Source organism: Passer domesticus, chromosome 22 (genome assembly GCF_036417665.1).
Source record: "Passer domesticus isolate bPasDom1 chromosome 22, bPasDom1.hap1, whole genome shotgun sequence".
NCBI classification, from domain to species: Eukaryota; Metazoa; Chordata; class Aves; order Passeriformes; family Passeridae; genus Passer; species Passer domesticus.
This window is the reverse complement of record NC_087495.1, coordinates 2,526,026-2,548,654: the sequence shown is the minus strand read 5'-3', so window position 1 is coordinate 2,548,654 and position 22,629 is coordinate 2,526,026. Positions and strand designations below refer to the sequence as shown.

Here is a 22,629-nt window from a genome sequence, read left to right as displayed (position 1 = left end):
ATCCCCAAAGAAAGGACTCGGGGTCCCGGGAGCTGGAATTCCTTGTGGGGTTGGGGTCCCCTACAGGAATCGGGGTCCCCGGAGCGGGAATCCCATAGAGCCCCCTGTGGTTTTGGGGTCCCGTGAAGTACTCGGGGCCCTTAAAGGAGCTGGAGTCCCCACACGGTTTTGGGATCCCCTAAAGGATTTGGGTACCACGGAGCTGGGGACCCCTGAAGGAGTTGGGGTCCCCTAGAGGAGTTAGAACCCCCTCCCCGGAGTTGGGGATCCTTGTAGGAGTTGGGGTCCCCCACAGAGTTTGTGTCTCTCGAAGGACTTGAGGATCCTTGTTATCACGGAATTGGGGTCCCCCAGGACACCAAGGAGATGTGGGGGTCCCTGTTCCTCAAGGGATTGGGGTGTCCCCCCTGTACCAGGGGATTCCCGGCACCCTGCCCCCCTCCCTAAGGGACTGGGGGTCCCCCCCTGCACCCGAGTCACGTGGAGACCCCAGGGCCCACCCTGTCCCATCTGGGAATTGCAGCGGCCCCCCAAAGGAGAGGTGGGGTCCCCCTCCCCGTGCCCTGCCCTGTCTGGGAATGGGGAGTGTGGGGTCCCCTCCCTGCCCTCTACGGGGCTTGAGGTCCCCCCGGGGCTGGGGGTACTTGGGGTCACCCACCCTATACCCCTGTGGAACTGGGGTCCCCATGACCCCCCTGTGAGGGCCCCGGCCGGGGGGTCTCCATCACCCCACGCTGTTCCTTCAGGGAGTTGGGGTCCCCCGTGACCCAGAGTGGGGATGGTTCCCATCACCCCATAAATCCACCCACGGTGGTCCAGCCCCCCCTCGCCCCCACACCCTGCCCTGGGTGGAGGTCACTTATAGAGGCACTTACATCCTGGTTTTGGGGTGCCCCCCCCGCCCGCACCCCCACCCCATCCCCGCCCCAGCTAAATTTAAAGGGTGATGGTGGCGCCGGTCACCCTAAAAATAACCGTCCCAAAATACCCCCCCGGGGGGGGGCGCTGCGTCTGGGGGTGCCCCTGGGGGGGCCCCCACCCTGCTGGGGGCAGGGGGTGACACCCCTGGGCGCCCCCCGGGGGGCTCTGCGCCGTGGGGCTGCGCGCTCCCGGCTGGCGGGGGGGTCCCCGGTGGGGTGCGGGGGTGCTGGCGGGCTGGGGGGGCAGGGGGGTGGTTTGGGGTTGGGCGGGTGCCCGGGGTGGAGAACAGAGGGGGCCTTGTGCTCGGGGCCGTGCTGGCAGCGCGGCCCCCCCGCTCTCCGTGGGGCTCCCACCCACGCCCGGGGGGGCTGGCGGGGACAAAGGGGGGGATCCCCACTTTAGGATCCCCCATCCCCCATTCTGCTGAGGCACGGGGGGGGGTTTGGGGACCCAGCAGCCCAATCACCCCCCTGGCCGGGATGCTGGGCCCTACATCCCCCTCCAAACACGTGGGGGGGGGGTCCCACGCGGCCCACGGAGGGGTCTGGCGTGGGGTGGGGGCATGGGGGTGGCACCTCCGAGGGCTGCGAAGGGTTAATCCGGTGGGGGGGAAGGGGAGGGCGAAGCAGGAATGTGCGATAAGATCACCCTGCCCGGGGGGAAGGGCTGGGGAAGGGGGGGACACCCCACGCACAGCTCCTGCACACGCGTGTGCCCGGGGCACGCGCGGAGGGGGGCACGGCCGCTTCGGGGGGCCCCGCGCTGCCGGGGAGGCTCCTGTCACACCTGGGGGCATCTGGGGACACCTGGGGGCATTTGGGGCTACCTGGGGGCATTTGGGGCCGCCCGGGAGGGCTCGGGGGCACGCGGGGACCCTCCGGGCCCGCAGCGCACATGGCCTCTTGCCTTCGGCTCTTTCCCATCGCCAAAGATGGCCCGGCTGGGATGAGGAGGAGGAGGAAGGCGGGGAGGAAGGTCAGCTCAGACGCTGGGTCCGTGCCAGGACTCCTGGGTTTCCCCCTCGCCGTGAAAAGCTGACACTCCCCCAAAAAGTCTTGTTATCCCACAAAAGAACCTACTCCCCCCAAAAAATTCCCCCCGAAAATCTGTCTATCCCCCCAAAAAACCCCATCTCCACCCCCATATCCATCTCCCCCCTAAATCTGTTTCCCCCCAAAAAAATCATATATCCCTTCTGCCAAAAATCCATTTCCCCCCCAAAACCCATCAAACCCCCCAACTCATCTCCACTCTCCAAAACCCCTCTCCCTGCCCAAAACCCCCCCACCCCCCCACCCACCTCCCCCCAGAAAATCGCCCCCCAAAACCAGAGTGTGCCCTGCAAAACCCATTTACCCCAAACCGGCCGGCTCGCCCCCCCCAGCCCGAGTCCTTTCGGGATAAATTAGGCAATGCCAGCAGGGAGGAATGCAGGGGGGAGGGCGGAGGGCAGGCACATATTTGGGGCCCCCCTGCCTGCCCGGCTGTGGCTTTGACCCCGCAGCTGTTTCACCCCCAAATCCCGGGGGCGGCTGGGGGGGAGGGGGAGCGCAGCTGCCTCGGCCCCCCCCGGGACCAGCATCCCACCAGCTGTGCTGGCAGCCCCCCCAAATCCTGGGGTGACCCCCACCCCCCCAGCTGGGGGTGGCTCAGTCCTTGGGGACCCCCGGGAGGGGGGAGGAGGGTTTTTTTCACGGGGGAAGCACCTTTTAGCATGACCTTGGGGGAACAATAAGCCGGGGGGGACTGCTATTAATAACCCCCCCCCGGTTATTATTCTTGTGCTGCGTCACCTCCTCTTCCTCACCCGGATGAATTAACGGGGGGGCACATCCAGATTTGGGGGCCACTTGGAGATTTGAGGAGCCACATGCAGATTTTAGTGAGGGAACATCCAAACCGGCGGGGGCGGGCACTCAAACTGGCGGGGGCGCCCAAATGAGGGGGGCGCGAGGTTCCCCCACTTTGGGGAGCAGTTTGGAAGCGGGAGACGGGCAGGGTGGCGCTTCCTCGACCTCCTCTTCCTCGCCTCCCTCCCCCCAACTTTTCCCCAGAGTGCGGGGCAGGATTTGGGCCGGGGAGTGGAAAATGTGAGCGGCGGCGGGGCCGTGGCGTCCGGCCGGGCGCGGTGCCCCGGCGGCAGCGGGGGGGACCCGGCTGTCCGGGGGGGCCCGGGCGTCCGGGGGTGCGGGGCCGCGGCGCGGAGAGGCTTCCGGTAACCGGAGAGGGGGATTGTCCCCGACCCTGCGCGGACACCGCCGGACACCCGACACGCAGCTGCCCTTCCTGCGGCCGGGCCGGGGCCGCCCCGCCGGGGCCGGGCACCCACGGGCTCGGTGCACGCGTGGGGGGCGATTGCAGGGCACGCAGGGGGTTGGGGAGCAGGGGCTGGCACCCACGGGACGCGGTGGCAGAGCCTCTGCACGCGTGGGGACAATGACAGAGCCCCCACGCTCGGGGTACACGCGTGGGGATGTGGGGCCGAGCACCCACACGCTCATCGCACATCTGGGGAGCAGCGCAGCCACGCCAAGCACACACAGCCTCGTGCCTCAGTTTCCCCGTGCACGAGGGCTGGGCTGGCACCCACGAGCGGCCTCCCCGCCCAGACCCCTTGGGGTGCTGGGTCCTCCCATCCCGGTGGCCGCGTGCCCCCCCCGTGTCCCCCCCTTGTCCCCCCCGTGTCCCGTCCCCCCCAGCGCCCGCCTAATCCCCCGGCGCTTGTTTGCACAGCAAAGTGCTGCTGCGACGGATTCCTGCCGGGGCCGGGGCGGGGGCACCCGGGCGCCGCACACGCGTGTGCCCGGCCCCGCGGGCACCGGGGCACGCCCGGCTGGGGCACACGCGTGTGCCAGGCGCGGGTGTGGCGGTGCCAGCGTTCGTGCGCTGTCGCCTGTGGGTGACTGCCGACGTGTGTGCGCTCACACGCGTGCCGCTGCAAACACGCGTGCACGGCCGGCCCTGGACGTGCCTCGGTGTCGGTGCGCGCAGGGAGCGCGCAAACGCGCGTGCACGGCCACGTGTCAGCGTGCACGCGCGTCCCCGTGTCACTGAGCGCGCCCGTCCCCGTGTCAGCGCACACGCGGAGCAGTGCAAACGTGTGTGTGCTCACACTTGCCGTGTCGCTGCACACGTGTGTGCACACCTGGCACACGCCCCAGTGCCTGCACACGCACGTCCCGGTGCCGGCGGTCCCGGTGCCCGTGATCCCGGGCTGGCTGTCCCGGTCCCGGTGCCGGTCCCGGTGCCGGTGCCAGCGCCGGTCGGGCAGGAATGCCGCTGGTGTGTGATGAGCTCATCCCGCTGCCTTTTCCCGGTGACGCCACCGCACAGCCACGCACCCCCACCCCCGTCCCCCCCGGGTGACGTGTCCCGCGGGTGGCCCCGTCCCACGGTGGTGGCCCTGTCCCACGGTGGCCCCGTCCCGCAGGTCACCGGCGGCACCCGCGGCTGGGCCGACGCCTTCCCCGAGGACACGGTGGCCGATCACGTCGGGGACACGCAGGGACGGCGCTACTACCGGCATCTGTCAGATGACGAGGACCTGGTGGCCTCTGGAGGTGAGGGGACGGCGGGGGCACCAGGGTGGGTGGGTCCTGATGCCACCCTGGGTGCCACGTGCACAGTCCCTGCCGCGGATGGCACTGGGACCTGGGGGTAAGGTGACACCGGGTGGGTCGGTGCCACCAGAGTGGGAGTCACTTTAGCTGAATGTCACCGTGGGTGGGTGTGACACGAATGGGTGGCACCAGGTGGGGGGTGTTACCATCAGCTGGTGCCACCACAGGTGCCACTCGCTCAGCTGTCCCCTTTGGAGATGGGAAATGGACCCGATGGCATCCAGCACTAAGGTGGCACTGGACATGTGGGTGCCACCCTGGATGCTGCTTGCACTGCCCTCATTGTGGTTGATGCCCCTTGGACTGGTGGCACTGGGTGGGTGGATGTCACTGTGAGTGAGTGCCACTTGTGCTGCCCCCATCACAGATGCCACCAGGATTTGGTGGCAGATGGTGGCAGGGTGGCACCGAGGGGGTGAGCATCACCGTGGGTGAATGCCACCATGAGTGGCTGTCACCATGGGTAGATACCACCCTGAGTGCTCCCATGTTGTCCCCAGGGCAGATGGCACTAGGACCTGGTGTCATCTGGCAGTAAAATGCCACCAGGTGGTGTGTGCCACCATGGGAGCGTGTCACACGTGTGGATGTCCCCCTGGTGCCACCACATGGTCCCCATCGTGGGTGGCACCAACATCTGGTGGCACTGGGTGCCAGAATGGGTGGGTGGGTGTCCCTGTGGGTGGGTGCCCACACCTGGGGACCCGCGGGCGGGTGCCACCCTCACGCTGTGCCCCGCAGATGGCAGCGGGGAGGATGGCAGCGCTGTTCCCTGGCCACCGGCAGTCACGGCCCCGCCTCTCAGCAGCGGGCTGGCACCCACCGGTAAGGGGACACTGGATGGCACCTGGCCCCGGGCTGGTCCCTGCTGGCACCGCTCTCAACCTCTGTCTCCTCTTCATCCTCCTCCTCCTCTTCCTCTTCCTCCTCCTCCTCCCTGGGGGCAGCGCCCGGGCCCCGCCCCGCGCCCGCGGGCATGGTGGTGGCCGAGCCCGAGGACGACCCCCCGATCAGTAAGTGACACTTTTTGGGGCCCCCCCTTTGCTGCACCCCCACTTTCCTTCCTCCTGTGCTTTTTTGGGTGGGCTCCCAATCACTGGGGGGGGACGGACACAGCTGGGGAGCAGAAGGAACATCTGGATGGGGGGGTCACAGCGGGGTGAGGGTCACAAGGGGACATTTTTTGGGTGTGCAGGTGCCACCCCCCCAGTTTTGGCACCCCATCCCCCAACTTTGGCACCCCCCACCCCCAGTTTATTTCCGGGCTCTGGTGAACTTCACCCGCAGCATCGACTACAGCCCGCGGCTGGAGGACCCTGACTCCGAGGAGTTTCGGGACATTTCCGAGGCCGTGGTGGACACGGTGAGGACTGGGGGCACTCGGGGGGTGCTGGGCTGGGGGGGCACCCAAGGGACCACCCTGAGCCCTCATTTCCTGCCCCCCAACAGCTGGAGTCAGAGTACTACAAAGTGCCTGGGGAGCAGGTGGTCAGCGTGGTCTTCATCAAGTGAGTGGGGGGGCCTGGGGAGCTTTGGGGGGCTTGGGGAGCTTTGGGGGGCTTGGGGGGTTTGGGAGGGTCAGGAAAACAGGGGGTTCTGGGAGAGCAAGGCATCCTCTGGGGAGATTTTGGGGTGCAATGGGGAAGTTTTGGGGTGCAGTGAGGAGCTTTTGGGAGTGCAGGGAGGTTTTGGGGATGATGGAAATGTCTGGAGGAGATGGAGCAGATTGGAGGTGAAGGGGATGTTTTGGGATGCAATGAGAGCCTTTTGGGGTGCAATTAAGAGATTTTGGGGTGCAATGAGGAAGTTTTGGGGTGCAATGAGGAAGTTTTGGGGTGCAATGAGGGGCTTTTGGGAAGACAGAGATTTTGTGGGTGTTGGAGTGGATTGGCGCTGATGGGAATTTTTTGGGGTGCAAAGAGGGGCTTTAAGGTTGCAGTGAGGACAATTCAGGGTGCAGTGAAGAGCTTTGGGGAGTGCAGGGAGGTTTTGGGGTGATGGAGGCATTTGGAGGTGATGGGGTGGATTGGAGGCGATGCGGAATTCATGGGGTGCAGTGTGGGCAGTTTGTGGGCTCAGGGCCGATTTGGGGGCGCAGTGTGGCTCTTTTGGGACGCTGACCCCTCGTCCCCCAGGCAGCTGGACGGGGATGTGTTCGTGGAGCTGGACGTGGGCTCGGAGGGCAACGCGGACGAGGCGCAGCTCGGGGCGGTGCTGCGGGACCTGCTGGCCAGCGGCTCCATCGCCTCCTACCACACCTCCCCCCAGGGCTTCCAGTTCCGCCGCCTGGGAGCCGGTGAGCCCGGGAGGGGCTCTGGGGGGAGCCTGGGCGGGTTTTGGGGTGCTCTGGAGCGGCTTGGGGCCGGAGGCCTCAGAGCACCGCATCCCAACCCACTGCGTTTCTCTGCTGGCTCTCGTGTCCGACCGAATTGGGGTGGGGGGGATGTTTTGGGGTGACCCCCTGAGCGTGTGCCCCCTCCCTGTCCCCAGTGACCCCCCAGCCACGCGCTTGCACGGCGGGGGAGTTCTCCTGTGGGAGCGGGGAGTGCGTGGCCTTGGAATATCGCTGCGACCGCCGGCCCGACTGCCACGACGCCTCTGACGAGGAGGGATGCGGTGAGGCAGCGAGGCACCCCAAAACCTCCTCTGTCCCCAGCAGCCCCCTGCCCCCATGGCCCTGACACTCCTCCTCTGCACCCCCTCTCCTGTCTGTAACCCTCCTATAGTCTCCTCCTGCACCCCCACTTCCCCCTTTAACCCCCTGCCCCTAATTTAACCCCACACCCCCACAAACATTCCCTGCAACCCTTTTTTCTTGTATACCCCCTTATACCCTGCTGCACCCTCATTTCCCCCCAACCCCCATGCACCCATGAACACCCCACACCCCTTTTGCCCGGTATACCCCTCAATACCGCTCTGCACCCCTACTTCTCACTTCAATCCCCCTGCACCCCAATTTTATCCCATAAACACTCCTCACACCCATTTTATCCCCATATAACCCCTCTGCACCCCGTTTTGCCCCTACAACCCCCCATAAGCCCCCCTTGCACCCCTCCCCTCCAGCCCCACCCAGACCCTCCCTTTTCACCCCTTAATTCTCCTTAATTCCCCCCTTAACCCCCCTTTCTCGGCCCCCAGAGCCCTCCCCACGGCCGCCCCCCAGCACCGCCCGCCCGGCCACCACTCGCCCGCTGAGCACCGTCCCCGTGGGCACCACCCCAGCGTCCCCGCTGCGCCCCTTCACCCCGCGGCCCCCAAAACCAGCGGCCAGGGGGTGCCAGGGGGGTGAGGCCGCCTGCAGGGACGGGCGCTGCGTGCCCCGGGACTACCTGTGCGACGGGGAGCGCGACTGCGCCGACGGCTCCGACGAGGACGCCTGCGGTGGGTCCTGGGGGCACCGGGGATCTGGGGGGCTCCCCCTGCGCTTCAGCAGAGCCTGGGACGCTGTCTGCCATGGCGAACTCCTGGCACAGCGGGCAGGCCATGGCTCGGGCAGGTTCACTCTGAGTGCCAGGAGATGGTGCAGTGGGTGTCGGGTCACCAGACGTGTCCCCCAGGGATCCGTGGTGGGCCCAGGCCTGGGCAATAGCTTTACTGATGGTCTGGGTGCACGTGTGGAGCTGCTGGAGGGTTGAGGGCTCTGCAGAGGGACCTGGACAGGCTGGATCCAGGGGATGGATCCATTGATGTGAGGTTTAACAAGTCCAAGTGCCAGGTTCTGCATTTTGGCCACAACAACCCCTGCAGCACTGCGGGCTGGGGACAGAGTGGCTGGACAGCAGCCAGGCAGAAAGGGACCTGCAGGGACTGATGGACAGCAGGCTGGACATGAGGCAGCAGTGTGCCCAGGTGGGCAAGAAGGCCAGTGGCTCCTGGCCTGGATCAGGAATGGTGGGGCCAGCAGGAGCAGGGCAGGGATTCTTCCCCTGTGCTCGGCGCTGGTGAGGCCACACCTCGAGTGCTGTGTCCAGCTCTGGGCCCCCCAATTTAGGAAGGACATGGAGGGGCTGGAACGTGTCCAGAGAAGGCTGGTGAGGGGTCTGGGACACAAGTCCTGTGAGGAGCAGCTGAGGGAGCTGGGGGGCTCCTAGCCCTCCTAACCCTGGAGAAAAGGAGGCTCGGGGGGGGACCTTATGTCTCTACAACTCCCTGAAAGGAAGGGGCAGCCCAGTGGGGGCTGAGCTCAACTCCCAGGGAGCCAGGAGCAGGATGAGGACACAGCCCTGAGGTGTGCAGGAGAGGTTAGGGTTGGACATCAGGAGCAAGCTGCACACAGAAAGGGTGGTTGGGCATCGGAAGGGGCTGCCCAGGGAGGTGGTGGGGTCACTGTCCCTGGGCCTGCATGTGGCACTCAGTGCCAAGGTCTGGGTGACAAGGTGGTGGTGGGTCACCAGTGATCCCAAAGGTCTTTCCCAACCTGATTCTGGGTGCTGACCTGCCCCGTGCCCCCAGGCACCCCGTCCCCGTGCGAGCCCAACGAGTTCAAGTGTGACAACGGGCACTGTGCCCTCAAGCTGTGGCGCTGCGATGGCGAGAACGACTGCGGCGACGGCTCCGACGAGAGCGACTGCCGTGAGTACGGGGGCTCGGGGACGCCCGCGGGGACACGGGGACGCGGCTGACGCCGTGCCGTGACCCCTGCAGCCACCAAGGCTCCCGGCGCGGCGTGCGGGCCGGCGGAATTCCGGTGCGTGTCCAGCGGGAGCTGCATCCGAGCCAGCTACCAGTGCGACAGGGAGCCCGACTGCCCCGACCGCAGCGACGAGGTCGGATGTGGTGAGTGACACTGGCGGGGACAGCTCGGCAGGCAGGGCACACGGGGACCCGGGCTGGGTATGCTGTGCCAGGGGGGCTGTGGCAGCAGGACAGGGACGCTGTGCCCAAGCTGTCCTCGGGGTACAGGGCTGTGTCTGAGCTGTGCCAGGGACCCTCTGCTGTGACACCAGGCTGGGGACACTGCCCCGGGGGTCTTGTGCCAGTGCAGAGGGCTGGGGACATTGTGCCATGGTACCAGGCTGCTGACACTGTGCCTGGGGACATTGTGCCATGGCACTGGGCTGGAGACTCTGTGCCCCACCCAGTGCCACAGGACCATACTGGGGACACTGTGGCACGGCGCTGGCCACCACCTGTCCCCAAAGTGGACTGGAAACAGTGCCAAAGAACCTGTCCCCAGGTTGGTGTGGGGTGGCAGTGACAGTGTCCCCATCTTCCAGCAGTGCCACACAGAGCAGATGGTATCAGTGCTGGTGACAATGACAAGGTGGCAGTGGCAGTGTCCCTGTTCCCTGGGGTGCCAGCGGGGCACGTGGTGCCAATGGTAGTGGCGGTCCAGAATGATGGGGGTGACAGTGACAGTGTCCTTGACACCTGGGGTGGGTGGTGACTGCGCCAGTGGCGGCGACAATGATGGAGTGGCGGTGGCAGTGTCCCTGTGCCCCGGGGTGCTGTGCGGTGTGGGTGGTGCCGGTGGCAGTGACAATGACGGGGTGGCGGTGGCAGTGTCCCTGTGCCCCGGGGTGCTGTGCGGTGTGGGTGGTGCCGGTGGCAGTGACAATGACGGGGTGGCGGTGGCAGTGTCCCTGTGCCCCGGGGTGCTGTGCGGTGTGGGTGGTGCCGGTGGCAGTGACAATGACGGGGTGGCGGTGGCGGTGACAGTGACTGGGTGGCGGTGGCAGTGCCCCCACAGGTGGTGACGCTGCCGCGGGAGTCGGTGAGGGCGGTGCCAGGCCAGACCGTCACCTTCACCTGCGTAGCCACCGGTGTCCCCACCCCCATTGTCACCTGGCGCCTCAACTGGGGACACACCCCCAGCAGCCACAGGTGGGCGGGGCCGAGGGCGGGGCCTAAGGGATGCTGGTTGCGGATTGGAGGAAGGGGCGCAGCTGGCTATGGGAGGAACTTCTGATTGGGTGTGGTCTGTGATGGGAGGAGCTTCTGCTTGGGGTGGGGTCTGTGTGGGCGGGGTTCGTTTCGGGCGGAGGTGCTGGGGCGAGCCTCGGGGCGGGGCTTCTGTGCAGGGTGTGGTCTGAGTGGGCGGGGTTTGGCAAATGGGCGTGGCCAGCAGGCATGTGTGACTGTGGTGGGCGGGGCTTATACAATGGGAGGGGCTTGAGGTTGGGGTGGGGCCGGGGTGTGAGCGGTCATGCAGAGGGAATGGGCTGGGCACTGGGTGCCAGGTGTGTGGGGCACTGGGTGTATGGGGCACTGGGTGTGCAGGGCACTGGGTGCCAGGTGTGCAGGGCACTGGGTGTATTGGGTGTACTGGGTGTGCAGAGCCCCAGGTGTGGCAGGTGCTGCGTGTGCTGGGCATGGGGTGTGCGTGGCTCCCCAGTGTGCCGGGGTCTGCTTGTGCCAGGCTCTGGGTAGCAAACGTGCCCCACAGGGTCTCGATCGTGAGCGAGGCTGGGCAGGGCACCCTGACAATCCGGGACGTGAAGGAAGCTGACCAAGGCGCCTACACCTGCGAGGCCATCAACACCCTGGGCATGGTGTTTGGCATCCCCGACAGCATCCTCACCGTCACCCGCCCTGGTGAGCGGCCCCTCCCCTCTCTGTGCCACCAATCCCACCGTGGCACTGTCACCATCACCCACTGTCTCATCTCTCGCAGGGCCATGTCCCGAGGGCCACTTCCAGGTGACGGGGACATCCCGCTGCCTGCCCTGCTTCTGCTTCGGCGTCACCACCTCCTGCCGCGCCACCTCCCGGCACCGCCACCGCCTCCAGCTGCGCTTCAACCGCCCCGACGACTTCAAGGGTGAGCTGTGGGGACAGGGGATGGGGCAGGGATGGGGCAGGGGACAGGGGACGGGGCAGGGGACGCAGCAGGGGCTGAGCGTGTTCCTTGCAGGTGTCAATGTGACGGTGCCGGCAGCGCCATCCGCACCGGTGCTCTCAGCCACTCAACTCCACGTGGACGTGGGCGCCGAGGAATTCCAGCTCCTGGACCTGTCCCGCCGCTTCCTGGCGCTCGACGCCTTCTGGGCACTGCCAGAGCCCTTCCTTGGGGACAAGGTGATGCCGGGGCGGGGTCAGGGCTGGGCACTGCAGTGGCATGGCCGCTGACAGCCCGCTGTGCTGCCAGGCGGACGCCTACGGGGGAGCGCTGAGCTACGGCGTGCGGTACCGGCTGGGCCGGGGGCCCCCCGAGCCCACCGCCCACCCCGACGTGCTGCTGCGGGGCCACGGGCGCCAGCTGCGGGCGCGTGCCGGTGACACCCAGCCAGACGTCCTCAACCGGCGGCACGTGCCCCTCACCGAGGTGGGTGTGAGAAGGGGGGTGGTGGTGGGGAGGTGATGCGGGTGGTGATGGATGAGTGATGCTGGGGGTGGGTGGGTGATGCTGGGGGTGGGTGGGTGATGCTGGGGGTGGATGGGTGATGCTGGGGGTGGGTGGGTGATGATGGGGATGGGTGGGTGATGATGGGGATGGGTGGGTGATGCTGGAGATGGGTGGGTGATGCTGGAGGTGGATGGGTGATGTTTGGGATGGGTGGGTGATGCTGAGGGTGGTTGGGTGATGATGGTGGTGGTGGTGGATAATTGATAGTGGTAGTGGTGGGTGATGCAGGTTGGGAGTGGGTGACACTGGTTATACTGGTGGGTGGGAGATACTGATGGCGGGTGGGTGATACTGGTGGTGGGTGGGTGATGCTGGTAGCAATGATCATGATGGTGGGCACTGGTGCCGGTGGTGGCAGGTGGGTGATGCCAGCATTACCATCACCCTGCTGTGACACTGCTGTCACCATCCCGGCAGGACCACTGGGAGGACGAGCAGGGTGCCCCAGTGAGCCGGGAGCTGCTGCTGCTGGTGCTGCAGGGGCTGGAGGGCATCTTCATCCGGGCGGTGTACGACGGGCGCATGGCCAGCGTGGGGCTCAGCAATGTGGCCATGGACATCACCAGCACTGCAGACACCGGCCTGGGCCCGGCTGCCGACGTCGAGGAGTGCAGGTGAGCGCTGGCAGCAAGCTCACGGGCTCAGTGCCACTGCTGCTGTGATGCCACTGTCACACCGCTCTGTCCCCAGATGCCCCGTGGGCTACACGGGGCTCTCGTGCCAGCGCTGTGCCCCCCGTTTTGAGCGGGTGACGAGGGGACCCTACCTGGGGACTTGCTCTGGCTGTGGCTGCCATGGCCACTCCAGCACCTGTGACCCCGTTTTTGGGCACTGCTTGGTAAGGAGTGAGGGGTTGATGAGGTGACAAGGGGACAGGGACACTGCACAGGATCACCGCTCCCCTGTGACTTGTGTCCCCCTCCCAGAACTGCCAGCACAACACGGAGGGTCCCCAGTGTGAGAAGTGCAAACCCGGCTTCTTCGGCGATGCCACCAAGGGCACAGCCACCGCTTGTCACCCTTGTCCCTGTCCCTACACGGAGCCATCTCGCAGGTGGGTGCCGACCCCAGGGACCTGCCCCTGATGTCACCGCCCTGGCGTCACCGTCATTGTCACCCGCAGGTTCTCGGAGTCCTGCTTTTTGGACACAGATGGCCAGGCCACCTGCGACGCCTGTGCCCCTGGCTACGCCGGCCGCCGCTGCGAGAGGTGGGTGGGGGGTCTCTCCCCATAACCCCCCCATGTGACACCCCTACCCCTCAACCCCCTATCACCCACCTGTCCCCCACCCATCCACAGGTGTGCCCCAGGCTATGAAGGAGACCCCATCCAGCCGGGTGGCAAGTGCATCCCGATTGGTGAGTGGAGGGTGCTGGTTGGGGGGTCCCTGCACCCTTGGGTGCCCCCCACCCTCACCCTCAGTCTCTGCAGGCCAGGAGCTCGTCAAGTGTGATGCCCGCGGGGGCCAGGACGAGGCGGGTGGCACTTGTCGCTGCAAGGTGAGGGCAGGGGGCTTGGGGGGACAGTGGGGCAATACTGGTGGGTACAGCAGGGGGGCAATGGGGGTCTGGGTGTTGCCATCCCCCACTGCACCAGCCTGGTCCCAGGTACCCGGTCCCTGCCCCAGCACTCCTCCTACCTCTGCCCCATGGCACCCAGTCCAGATCCCCTGAGACAACCAGTCCCACCCTCCCACAGTACCGAGTCCCACCCCCGTAGCACCCAGTTCAATCCCTGGGGTGCCAGCCAATCCACCCACCACCAATCTCACCCCCTGCCCCATGGCACCCAGCCCAACCCCCCAGCAGGACCCTCTCCAATCGCCCATAACACCCAGGGGGTGCCCAGTCCAACCCCCCCAGCACCAATGACAACCCCCCCATGGCACCCAATCCCTCCCCAGTGTGACCCAGTCCCATCCCCCATAACACTCAGTCTGACCCCCCATGGCACCCAGCTGCTCCCTGAGGTACCCAGTCTCTCCACCCCACCCCTTGCCCTGCTCACCCCTGCCCGCCCTGTGCCCCCAGCCCAACGTCCGTGGCCGGCTCTGCGACTCCTGCGCCGCGGGCACCTTCCACCTGAGCGCTGCCAACCCCGCGGGCTGCCTGCCCTGCTTCTGCATGGGGCTGTCCCGCTCCTGCGCCAGCTCCGCCTGGCACCGCCACCAGGTACCCGCGGCACGGGACAGGCCGGGACACCCCGGGCCATGGCGTGCCATGCCTTGGCATTGTCTTGATGTGCCGTGCCATTCCATGCCTTCCTATGCCATTCCATGCCATGTCTCGTCATTGTCTTGATGTGACATTCCATGGCATGTCTTGTCATTGTCTTGATGTGCTATGCCATGCCATGCCTTCCTATGCCACTCCATGCCATGTCTTTTCATTGTCTTGATGTGCCATGCCATGCCATGCCATGTCTCGTCATTGTCTTGATGTGACATTCCATGGCATGCCATGTCCTGTCATTGTCTTGATGTGCCATGCCATTCCATGCCAGGTCTTGTCATTGTCTTGATATGCCATGCCATGCCATAGTAGTGCCATGCCATGCCATGCCATGATGGACTATACTATGTCATGCCATGCCATGTTGTGCCATGTCTTGCTGTGTCGTGCAGCGATGTGCCATCATACGTTGTGTCGTGCCGTGTGGTGCCATGCCATGCCATGCCATGCCATGCCATGCCATGTACTGTCACGATACATGTCACCATGCCATGGCACAGTCTGTGGTGTTACACTGTGCCATGCCATGTGGTGCCATGTAGCACCACATTGTGCCAGGCTGTACCATAATGTCATGTCACCCATGCTGTGTGGTACATGTCATACAACACACATGTCGTGCCTTGTCGTGTCATATAGGGCCATGCTGTGCCAAGTGATGCCACGTAGCGCTGTGTAATGTCACGTAGTGTCCTGCTGTGCCATGTAGTGCCATGCCATGGCAGGCCCAGCAGAATCCCTCTCCCAGGTGCTGCTGAGCTCTGAGGACTCGGCGCCGCTGCCCCTGGCCAACCTGTCGGGCTCGCGGCTGCCGGGGGCCGTGCCACACTTCGCGTCCCCGCGGGAGCTGCGCTTCGACGCCTTCCGGGAGCTGCCCCGGGGAGTGCTCTACTGGGTGCTGCCTGCACCCTTCACCGGGGACAAGGTGACACCGCCGCCCCGGGGACACCTCCGTGTCCCCACCGCCCGCTTCGGGGCGCGGCTGGCCCCGAGCCATGCTGAATGTCCCCACAGGTGACGGCGTACGGCGGGGAGCTGCGGTACACGGTGACACACCGGGCCCCGGCTGGCGCTCCCCTGCCCCCCCGGCACCCTGACGTCCTGCTCCAGGGCAATGGGATCCTCCTGGAGCACTTCTCGAGCGTCACCCCCCCCGCCGGTGTCCCCACCACTGTCACTGTGCCCATCCGTGAGGTGAGAGGGGTCCCTGTGTGACACCCAGCGAGAGGGGTCGTGGAGGGGGGCACACTGGGGGGCTGGTCTGGGGGCCCCAGGGTCAGGCTGGCTGCCATGGGGAGGTCACCCCGGATGCCCCACGGGCTGGGCTGGGTGCAGTGGGGATGGCACCCCCATGTCACCCTGGTGTGGCACAGGGCGCCTGGCGCCGCGCAGACGGGCACGATGCCACCCGCGAGCACCTCCTGATGGCCCTGGCCGACGTGGACCTGCTCATGATCCGGGCGTCCTACTCGGAGCAGCCAGAGGAGAGCAGGTGAGCCCCTGGTGGAGCCAGGAGGGGACACAGCAGGGTGGCAGGGCAGCGCTGACCCCCCTCTGGCCCCGCAGCCTGGCCGATGTCACTCTGGACGTGGCAGTGCCACACGCCACCGGCCGCCCGCCCGCGCTGGAGGTGGAGGATTGTGCCTGCCCCCCCGGGTACCGCGGGGCCTCGTGCCAGGTGAGACCCTCAGGTCCCCTCACTGCCACTGTGGGGATGCTGAGCCGTGTCCCACCCCACTGCCACTGTCCCCTCTAGGACTGTGACACCGGCTACACCCGCAGCAGCGCCGGGCTCTACCTGGGCACCTGCGAGCCGTGCCAGTGCCACGGCCATGCCAGCGAGTGCCACCCTGACACCGGCGTCTGCCAGGTCAGCTGGGGACACCCAGGGGACTTCCCGGGGCCCCCACGGCAGGGACAGCGATGCCATCACCCCCTTTGTTTACAGGGCTGCCGGGACCACACAGACGGTCCCCAGTGTGACAAGTGCCAACCTGGCTACTACGGCGATGCCACCCGGGGCACCCCGGGCGACTGCCAGCCCTGTCCTTGCCACGGACCCCATGGGGACACCCAGTAGGTGCCATTCCCTGGTCAGTCCCATCCCTGAGGACAATGACTGGGTGTCACCTGTGCCTTTGTCCCCTCCGCAGGGTGACAAAGATCTGCTTCGAGGACACGGACGGGCAGCCCACGTGCAGTGCCTGTGCCCCAGGGCACAGCGGGCGCCTCTGTGAGAGGTGACAGGGACGCTGGGGTGGGGCAGGGGGTGGTTTTGGGGTGAACACTCCCCTCACTGCCTCGTTTGGATTTGTCCCTCTGCAGGTGCTTGCCCGGGTACGTGGGGGACCCGCTGCGGGGAGAGCCATGCCGAGGTGAGTGTCACAGGGCAGGGACAAAGTGGTGGCCCCTGCGGTGGCACCGAGGGGGGTTGTGGCTGACTGTGTCCCCCCTCAGTGCCTGGTGTCCCCGGCGCACAATGCCAGTGTGACCCACGAGGCAGCACCGGCGAGGGCTGCGATGCCAACGGGCAGTGCCACTGCAAGGTGAGTCTTGTGTGTGTGTCCCCAACCCCAGGAAGGGTGACAGGGCAATGTCACCACGCTGTCTCCCCCCACCAGGCCAACGTGGAGGGTCCCCACTGCGCCACGTGCCGTCCCCACCACTTCCACCTGAGCGGGGATGAGCCAGCTGGGTGCCTGCCCTGCTTCTGCATGGGCATCGTTCAGCACTGCACCAGCACTGCCTTCGCCCGTGGCACCGTGAGTGTTCCCTCTTGTCCCCACACGTCCCCAGGGTGTCCCCAGCTGTCCCAGACCCCTCTCACCCCTCGATCCCGCAGATCCGGACGTCCTTTGCCCCGGGAGATGCCCAGGGGTTCGCCCTGGTGAACCGCCAGCGCAGCACCCGCGTCAGCAGCGGCTTTGGGGTGCAGCCGGGGCACCCCCAGCCCCACCTGACCTACGAGCGCTTCGGGGAGCTGCCCCCTGACTCCTACTACTGGCAGCTGCCACCTCCCTACCAGGGGGACAAGGTAACGGGTGACCCCTGGGAGCCATGGGAATGCCCCACCAGGGGCTGCACCCCCTCCCCATGGGCACCCTGGCCACTGTCTGGGGGGGCACAGCCTCCTTGCCTCTGCCCTTCTCCTTTTTCTTCTTACTTTTCCCCTTTCCCTTCCCTTTTTCCTATTTTCACTTTGTCTTTTTCCCCTTTGCCCCTTCTCCATTCCCTTTTCCCCTTTTCTCATAATTTTTGCCTTTTTCATCCCTACTCTGTGCCATCCCCTGTCCCCATCATCATCCCCATTATTTTCTTTCTCCTCTTTCCCATCCCCTCCCCTCCCCTCCCCTCCCCTCCCCTCCCCTCCCCTCCCCTCCCCTCCCCATCCGCTTCCCTTCCTCATCCCTATCTTCTTTCTTTCCCCCTTCCCTTTTCCCCTTCCACTTTCCCCTTTTGCTTTTCCTTCTCCTCTTCCTCATCCCTATTTTCCCTATTTCATCTCATCACCTTCCCCATGCCCATCACTGTCCCCATCATGCCCATCCTCTTCCATTTGTCCTTCCCATCCCATCCCATCCCATCCCATCCCATCCCATCCCATCCCATCCCATCCCATCCCATCCCATCCCATCCCATCCCATCCCATCCCATCCCATCCCATCCCATCCCATCCCATCCCATTGATCCCATCCCATTCCATCGATCCCATGATCCCCTGATCCCACAATCCCCTGATCCCACAATCCCCTGATCCCATGATCCCATGATCCCATCCCGGTGCAGGTGGGCTCCTACGGCGGTCGGCTGCGCTACACCCTGACCTACACCCCGGGGGGACAGGGAGCCCCCCTGCCCGACGCCGACGTCCAGATCACAGTAAGGGGGCGTGGCTGGGGTGGGACAGGGACACAGCGGGTGACACCAGGACCCCCTGACCCCCTTGTGCCCCTTGTCCCCAGGGCAATGACATCACGCTGGTGGCCTACCAGCCTGACCTGACCCCACGGACCCCCCAGGCCTTCGAGATCGTTTTCCGGGAGGTAGGAGGTGTTGGGCAGCCTCTGTCCCTGCTGTCCCCCTGTCCCACAGCGTGTGCCCCGCTAACCCCCCGTTCCTGCAGCAATACTGGCAGCGGCCAGACGGGCAGCCGGCGACGCGGGAGCACCTGCTGATGGCGCTGGCCGACCTGGATGAGATCCTCATCCGAGCCACCTACTCCACCAGCACGGCCGCCGCCGCCATCGCCGACGTGGCCATGGACACGGCCGTGCCCCCCCAGCCCGGCTTGCCCCCAGCCCCCGAGGTGGAGGAGTGTCGCTGTCCCCCCGGATACCACGGGCTGTCCTGCCAGGTGAGCCCAGCCCCTCCCCGTGTCACCCCAACACCCCCATCACCTCCCTGCCCTCCTCCCCAGTATCTCCTCATCACCCCCCAGCATCTCACCACCAGTCCAGGGTGATCCTCCATCACCACCATCACTCTTTTCATCATTGTCCCCATCATCAACCCCAGCATCCCCCAACCATGGCTGATATCACCCTCCATCCCCCCATCACGCCCCCAGCATTGCATCATCCCTCCAGCATCCCCCATCATCACCCCGCATCATCATCCCCCCATCATCATCTCTCCACCCTCTCATCCCCTATCAAACCATCCCCGCCACCCTCACCCCTGTGACCCCTCCATTCTCCCTGCAGTACCACCCCCTCATCACCTTCCATCACCCCCAGCACTTCCCCCATCATGCCTCCATCACTGTACCATCATCATCACCAGCAGTCCCATCGTTGCCCATCAGCCCCCAGCATCCCCCCAGTACCCCCAGCACCCCCCAATCACTCCCCCATCAGCCCCATAACACGCCCATCGTCACCCCCCAGACCCCACATGAACCTCCCCATCATCCCCAGCATCACCCCTAAATATTCCCACCCAGCATCACCCCCAGCACCCTCCATCAAACCCCCAAGCCCACCCATCATCATCCATCTGTCCCCGACCACCCATCACCTCAGTATCACCCCCATCACCCCTCAATCCTCCCTTCAGTATCACCCCCATCACCCCCCATCACCCCTCAATCCTCCTTCAGTATCACCCCCATCACCCCCCATCACCCCTCAATCCTCCTTCAGTATCACCCCCATCACCCCTCAAATCTCCCTTCAGTAGGGAGGATTGATCCCACCACTCTCCATCATCCCATCAGCATCCCCCCATCATCGCCATCACTCCCCCATCCTCCCCCCAGCATTGCTCCCATCACCCCCATCCTCTTCGCCACCCCCTAGCACCCACACCACCACCCACCTGTCCCCCAAGCCCCCTCCTCACCCCTGCCTGGCGCCTTGCCCAGGCTGAGGGGGTGCCAGCGCTGTCCCTCCCCGCAGGACTGTGCCCCCGGGTACACGCGCACCGGCGGGGGGCTGTACCTGGGGCACTGCGAGCTGTGCGAGTGCAACGGCCACTCCGAGAGCTGCCACCCCGAGAGCGGCGCCTGCTCCGTAAGGCCCCACCTTCCGAACCTTCTGGGGGAGCCGTGCTGTTAGCCCAGCCCTGACACCCCCAATCTGTGCCCCCACTATCCCCCAGGGATGCCTGCACAACACGGCAGGGGACTTCTGTGACCAGTGTGCCCCCGGCTTCTACGGGGACGCCACCGCCGGGACCCCCGAGGACTGCCAGCCCTGCGCCTGTCCCCTCCCGTACCCCGAGAACCAGTGGGTGCCTGCGCTGGGCGGGGGGTGCTGGGCTGGCTGCCAGGGAAGGCACGTGCCCTCACCTTGCTCTGTCCCCCAGGTTTTCCAGGACCTGTGAGAGCCTGGGAGGCGGCGGGTACCGCTGCACCGCCTGCGAGCCAGGCTACACCGGGCAGTACTGCGAGCGGTGAGGCTGCTGGCACCCCGAAACCTGCCCCAAAAACCCACCCCATGGGCTCACCCCCAAACCCCATCCCAATATACCCCTCGCCAGAAACAACCTCAATATACCCCTCCAAAAACCCCCTCCATGGGCTCACCCCCTTTTACCCACTCTGGTATACCTGCCCTGATGGGTTCACCCCCATATACCCACCCCAAAACCCCACCCTGACTGAGTCACCCTTGTATACCTATCCCCAAAAGCCACCTGCATTGTCTCACCTTCACGTACCCTGATGGGCTCACTCCCATTTGTCCACCCACATTACCCACCCCAATGTAATCCTACCGTACCCACCCAATGTGCTCACCCCAATGCATGCATCCTGAAGAGTATCTGTGTACTCACCCCAACATAGGCACCCCAATATGCTCACCCCAACTGATCCACCCAGATATACCCACCCCAATGGCCTTCCCCTTACACACCCACCCCAAAGTGCTTCCCAATATACCCACCCTAATACACTCACCCCAATATAGCCACCCCAATGTTCCCCTGCTTCACCCTCCCAAGGTACTCACCCTTATGAGCTCACCCCAGATTTTGCATCCTGAAGGGCTCAGCCTGACATAAGCACCCCAATGCACAGTGCACCTACCCTGATGGCCTCACCCCAGTGGAGACACCCCAAAGTGCCCACCCTTATACCCGCCTTGACACAGTCACCACCCCGCTATACTCATCCTGATGTACTCACCATGGTGTGCTCACCCCACTATACCCACCCTGTGTACCCCAGAATGCTCATCCCCAAACACACCCCACAGCACCCACCCCAGCCCACACACCCCAATATACTTCCTGCCATTTGCACCCCACTAGGCTCCCCCAAACCTAAAGGGCTCAGCCTGACATAAGCACCACAATGCACAGTGCACCTACCCTGATGGCCTCACCCCAGTGGAGACACCCCAAAGTGCCCACCCTTATACCCTCCTTGACACAGTCACCACCCTGCTATGTACTCACCATGGTGTGCTCACCCCACTATACCCACCCTGTGTACCCCAGAATGCTCATCCCCATACACACCCCAGCCCACCCACCCCGATACACCTCCTGCCATTTGCACCCCACTGGGCTCCCCCAAACCCGGTGTCCCCGTTGTTCCCCGCAGCTGCGTCCCCGGTTACACGGGTGACCCCACAGTGCGGGGGCAGGGCTGTGTCCCCGCGGGGCCGCCCCCGGCGCTGGCCGTGCGTGTGCACCCCCAGCGCACGGCGGTGTCGCAGGGCAGCGCTGTCACCCTGCGCTGCCACGCCACCGGGGACCCGCCGCTCTACTACCACTGGGTGCGAGAGGACGGGCGGCCCCTGCCCGAGGGCGCCCAGAGCCGCCGCCAAGGTACTGGGTGGCTCCGGGGGGGACATCGGGGTGTGCCCAGGGTGTGGGGTGTCACCTGCCTGTCCCCCCAGGTGAGGAGCTGCACTTCCCCAACATCCAGCCCTCTGAAGCCGGCGTCTACGTCTGCTCCTGCCGCAACCTCCGGCACAGCAACGCCAGCCGCGCCGAGATCATTGTCACCGGTAGGTCCTTGTCACCGAGAGGGGGGACATGCACGGAGGGGAGGCAGGAGCGGGAGCGAGTCTCACCTCTCTGTGCGGGCGCAGAGACCCCCGACAAGCCCATCACTGTCACCGTGGAGGAGAAGCGGGTGCAGCGGGTGCAGCCCGGCGCCGATGTCACCTTCGTCTGCACCGCCAAGAGCAAGGTGAGGGGAAGAGGGCACAGCATGGCAGGGGTGCTGCAGGGTGTGTGCAGGGACATTCAGGGTGTGGAGGTGCCCCTGGGTGCCCAGCTGGTCCTACAGAGCAAAGGGACACCCGAGGATGTGCTCATGGGGACACCCGGAGCACAGGAACCCCCCAAGCCCGCTTGGGTCCTTACGTAGCTCAGTGGGACATCCCTGGGTGCCACCTCTCCCCCATGGGTGCACAGCTGGGCATGTCCCCCACCATGTGCCCATCATCCCAGCGGCCTCCCCACCTGTGTCCCCCCAGTCTCCTGCCTACACGCTGGTGTGGACACGGCAGAACCACGGGACGCTGCCGGCAGGCGCCATGGACTTCAACGGGATCCTGACGCTGCGCAACGTGCGGCCCCAGGACGCCGGGGTCTACGTCTGCACCGGCTCCAACATGCTGGACATGGACCAGGGCACGGCCACGCTCTACGTCCAGGGTGAGCCCCCACACTGGCTCACCCCGTGGTGATGGGCAGCACCAGGGTGATGGGCACATTGACTGCCCAGACAGCAGGGTGATGGGCACACGCAGTGCCAAGGCAAGGTGTGGTGGTCACACTTGGCCCCCAGATGCTGGGTTTGATGTACACGCTTGCTGTCTGGAGGTTGATGCCCAGATGCCAGGGTGACGGACACAGTCAATGCCTGGATGCCAGGCTGATGGGTTTGCTTGGTGCCCAGTCCTTCAGGTGATGGGCACGCTCACCACCCTGGCTCTGTGGTGACAGTGCCCAGGTGCTGGGGTGATGGGGACATTGAATGCCCAGACAATGGAGTGGTGGGCACACTTGGTGCCACGACACTGGGGCAATGGGCAGTTTTGGTACCTA

At 65.4% G+C, this 22,629-nt stretch overlaps 1 protein-coding gene across 2 annotated transcripts in view; it reads left to right on the top strand.

The window, feature by feature from the left end:
* The window catches only part of HSPG2 (heparan sulfate proteoglycan 2), a 41,740-nt gene that overhangs the window by 370 nt on the left and 18,741 nt on the right, over positions 1 to 22,629 (top strand). Inside the window, exons 2-44 of one of the 2 annotated variants that reach the window (XM_064397033.1) lie at positions 4,352 to 4,481; positions 5,283 to 5,366; positions 5,489 to 5,554; positions 5,795 to 5,904; positions 5,991 to 6,049; positions 6,677 to 6,837; positions 7,032 to 7,157; positions 7,686 to 7,928; positions 9,000 to 9,119; positions 9,192 to 9,323; positions 10,226 to 10,370; positions 10,933 to 11,081; positions 11,161 to 11,307; positions 11,401 to 11,564; positions 11,635 to 11,811; positions 12,310 to 12,506; positions 12,583 to 12,730; positions 12,819 to 12,946; positions 13,016 to 13,102; positions 13,193 to 13,251; positions 13,325 to 13,392; positions 13,924 to 14,064; positions 14,873 to 15,049; positions 15,139 to 15,318; positions 15,498 to 15,616; positions 15,691 to 15,802; positions 15,881 to 15,994; positions 16,073 to 16,200; positions 16,278 to 16,364; positions 16,450 to 16,499; positions 16,582 to 16,670; positions 16,746 to 16,886; positions 16,967 to 17,158; positions 17,911 to 18,003; positions 18,087 to 18,167; positions 18,248 to 18,478; positions 19,521 to 19,634; positions 19,723 to 19,850; positions 19,930 to 20,016; positions 21,173 to 21,399; positions 21,471 to 21,581; positions 21,666 to 21,766; positions 22,056 to 22,236. In XM_064397033.1, the coding sequence (XP_064253103.1) occupies positions 4,352 to 4,481; positions 5,283 to 5,366; positions 5,489 to 5,554; positions 5,795 to 5,904; positions 5,991 to 6,049; positions 6,677 to 6,837; positions 7,032 to 7,157; positions 7,686 to 7,928; positions 9,000 to 9,119; positions 9,192 to 9,323; positions 10,226 to 10,370; positions 10,933 to 11,081; positions 11,161 to 11,307; positions 11,401 to 11,564; positions 11,635 to 11,811; positions 12,310 to 12,506; positions 12,583 to 12,730; positions 12,819 to 12,946; positions 13,016 to 13,102; positions 13,193 to 13,251; positions 13,325 to 13,392; positions 13,924 to 14,064; positions 14,873 to 15,049; positions 15,139 to 15,318; positions 15,498 to 15,616; positions 15,691 to 15,802; positions 15,881 to 15,994; positions 16,073 to 16,200; positions 16,278 to 16,364; positions 16,450 to 16,499; positions 16,582 to 16,670; positions 16,746 to 16,886; positions 16,967 to 17,158; positions 17,911 to 18,003; positions 18,087 to 18,167; positions 18,248 to 18,478; positions 19,521 to 19,634; positions 19,723 to 19,850; positions 19,930 to 20,016; positions 21,173 to 21,399; positions 21,471 to 21,581; positions 21,666 to 21,766; positions 22,056 to 22,236 (5,584 nt within the window). The remainder of the gene's footprint in view (positions 1 to 4,351; positions 4,482 to 5,282; positions 5,367 to 5,488; positions 5,555 to 5,794; positions 5,905 to 5,990; positions 6,050 to 6,676; positions 6,838 to 7,031; positions 7,158 to 7,685; positions 7,929 to 8,999; positions 9,120 to 9,191; positions 9,324 to 10,225; positions 10,371 to 10,932; positions 11,082 to 11,160; positions 11,308 to 11,400; positions 11,565 to 11,634; positions 11,812 to 12,309; positions 12,507 to 12,582; positions 12,731 to 12,818; positions 12,947 to 13,015; positions 13,103 to 13,192; positions 13,252 to 13,324; positions 13,393 to 13,923; positions 14,065 to 14,872; positions 15,050 to 15,138; positions 15,319 to 15,497; positions 15,617 to 15,690; positions 15,803 to 15,880; positions 15,995 to 16,072; positions 16,201 to 16,277; positions 16,365 to 16,449; positions 16,500 to 16,581; positions 16,671 to 16,745; positions 16,887 to 16,966; positions 17,159 to 17,910; positions 18,004 to 18,086; positions 18,168 to 18,247; positions 18,479 to 19,520; positions 19,635 to 19,722; positions 19,851 to 19,929; positions 20,017 to 21,172; positions 21,400 to 21,470; positions 21,582 to 21,665; positions 21,767 to 22,055; positions 22,237 to 22,629) is intronic. The other variant, XM_064397034.1, reaches the window with a different exon arrangement.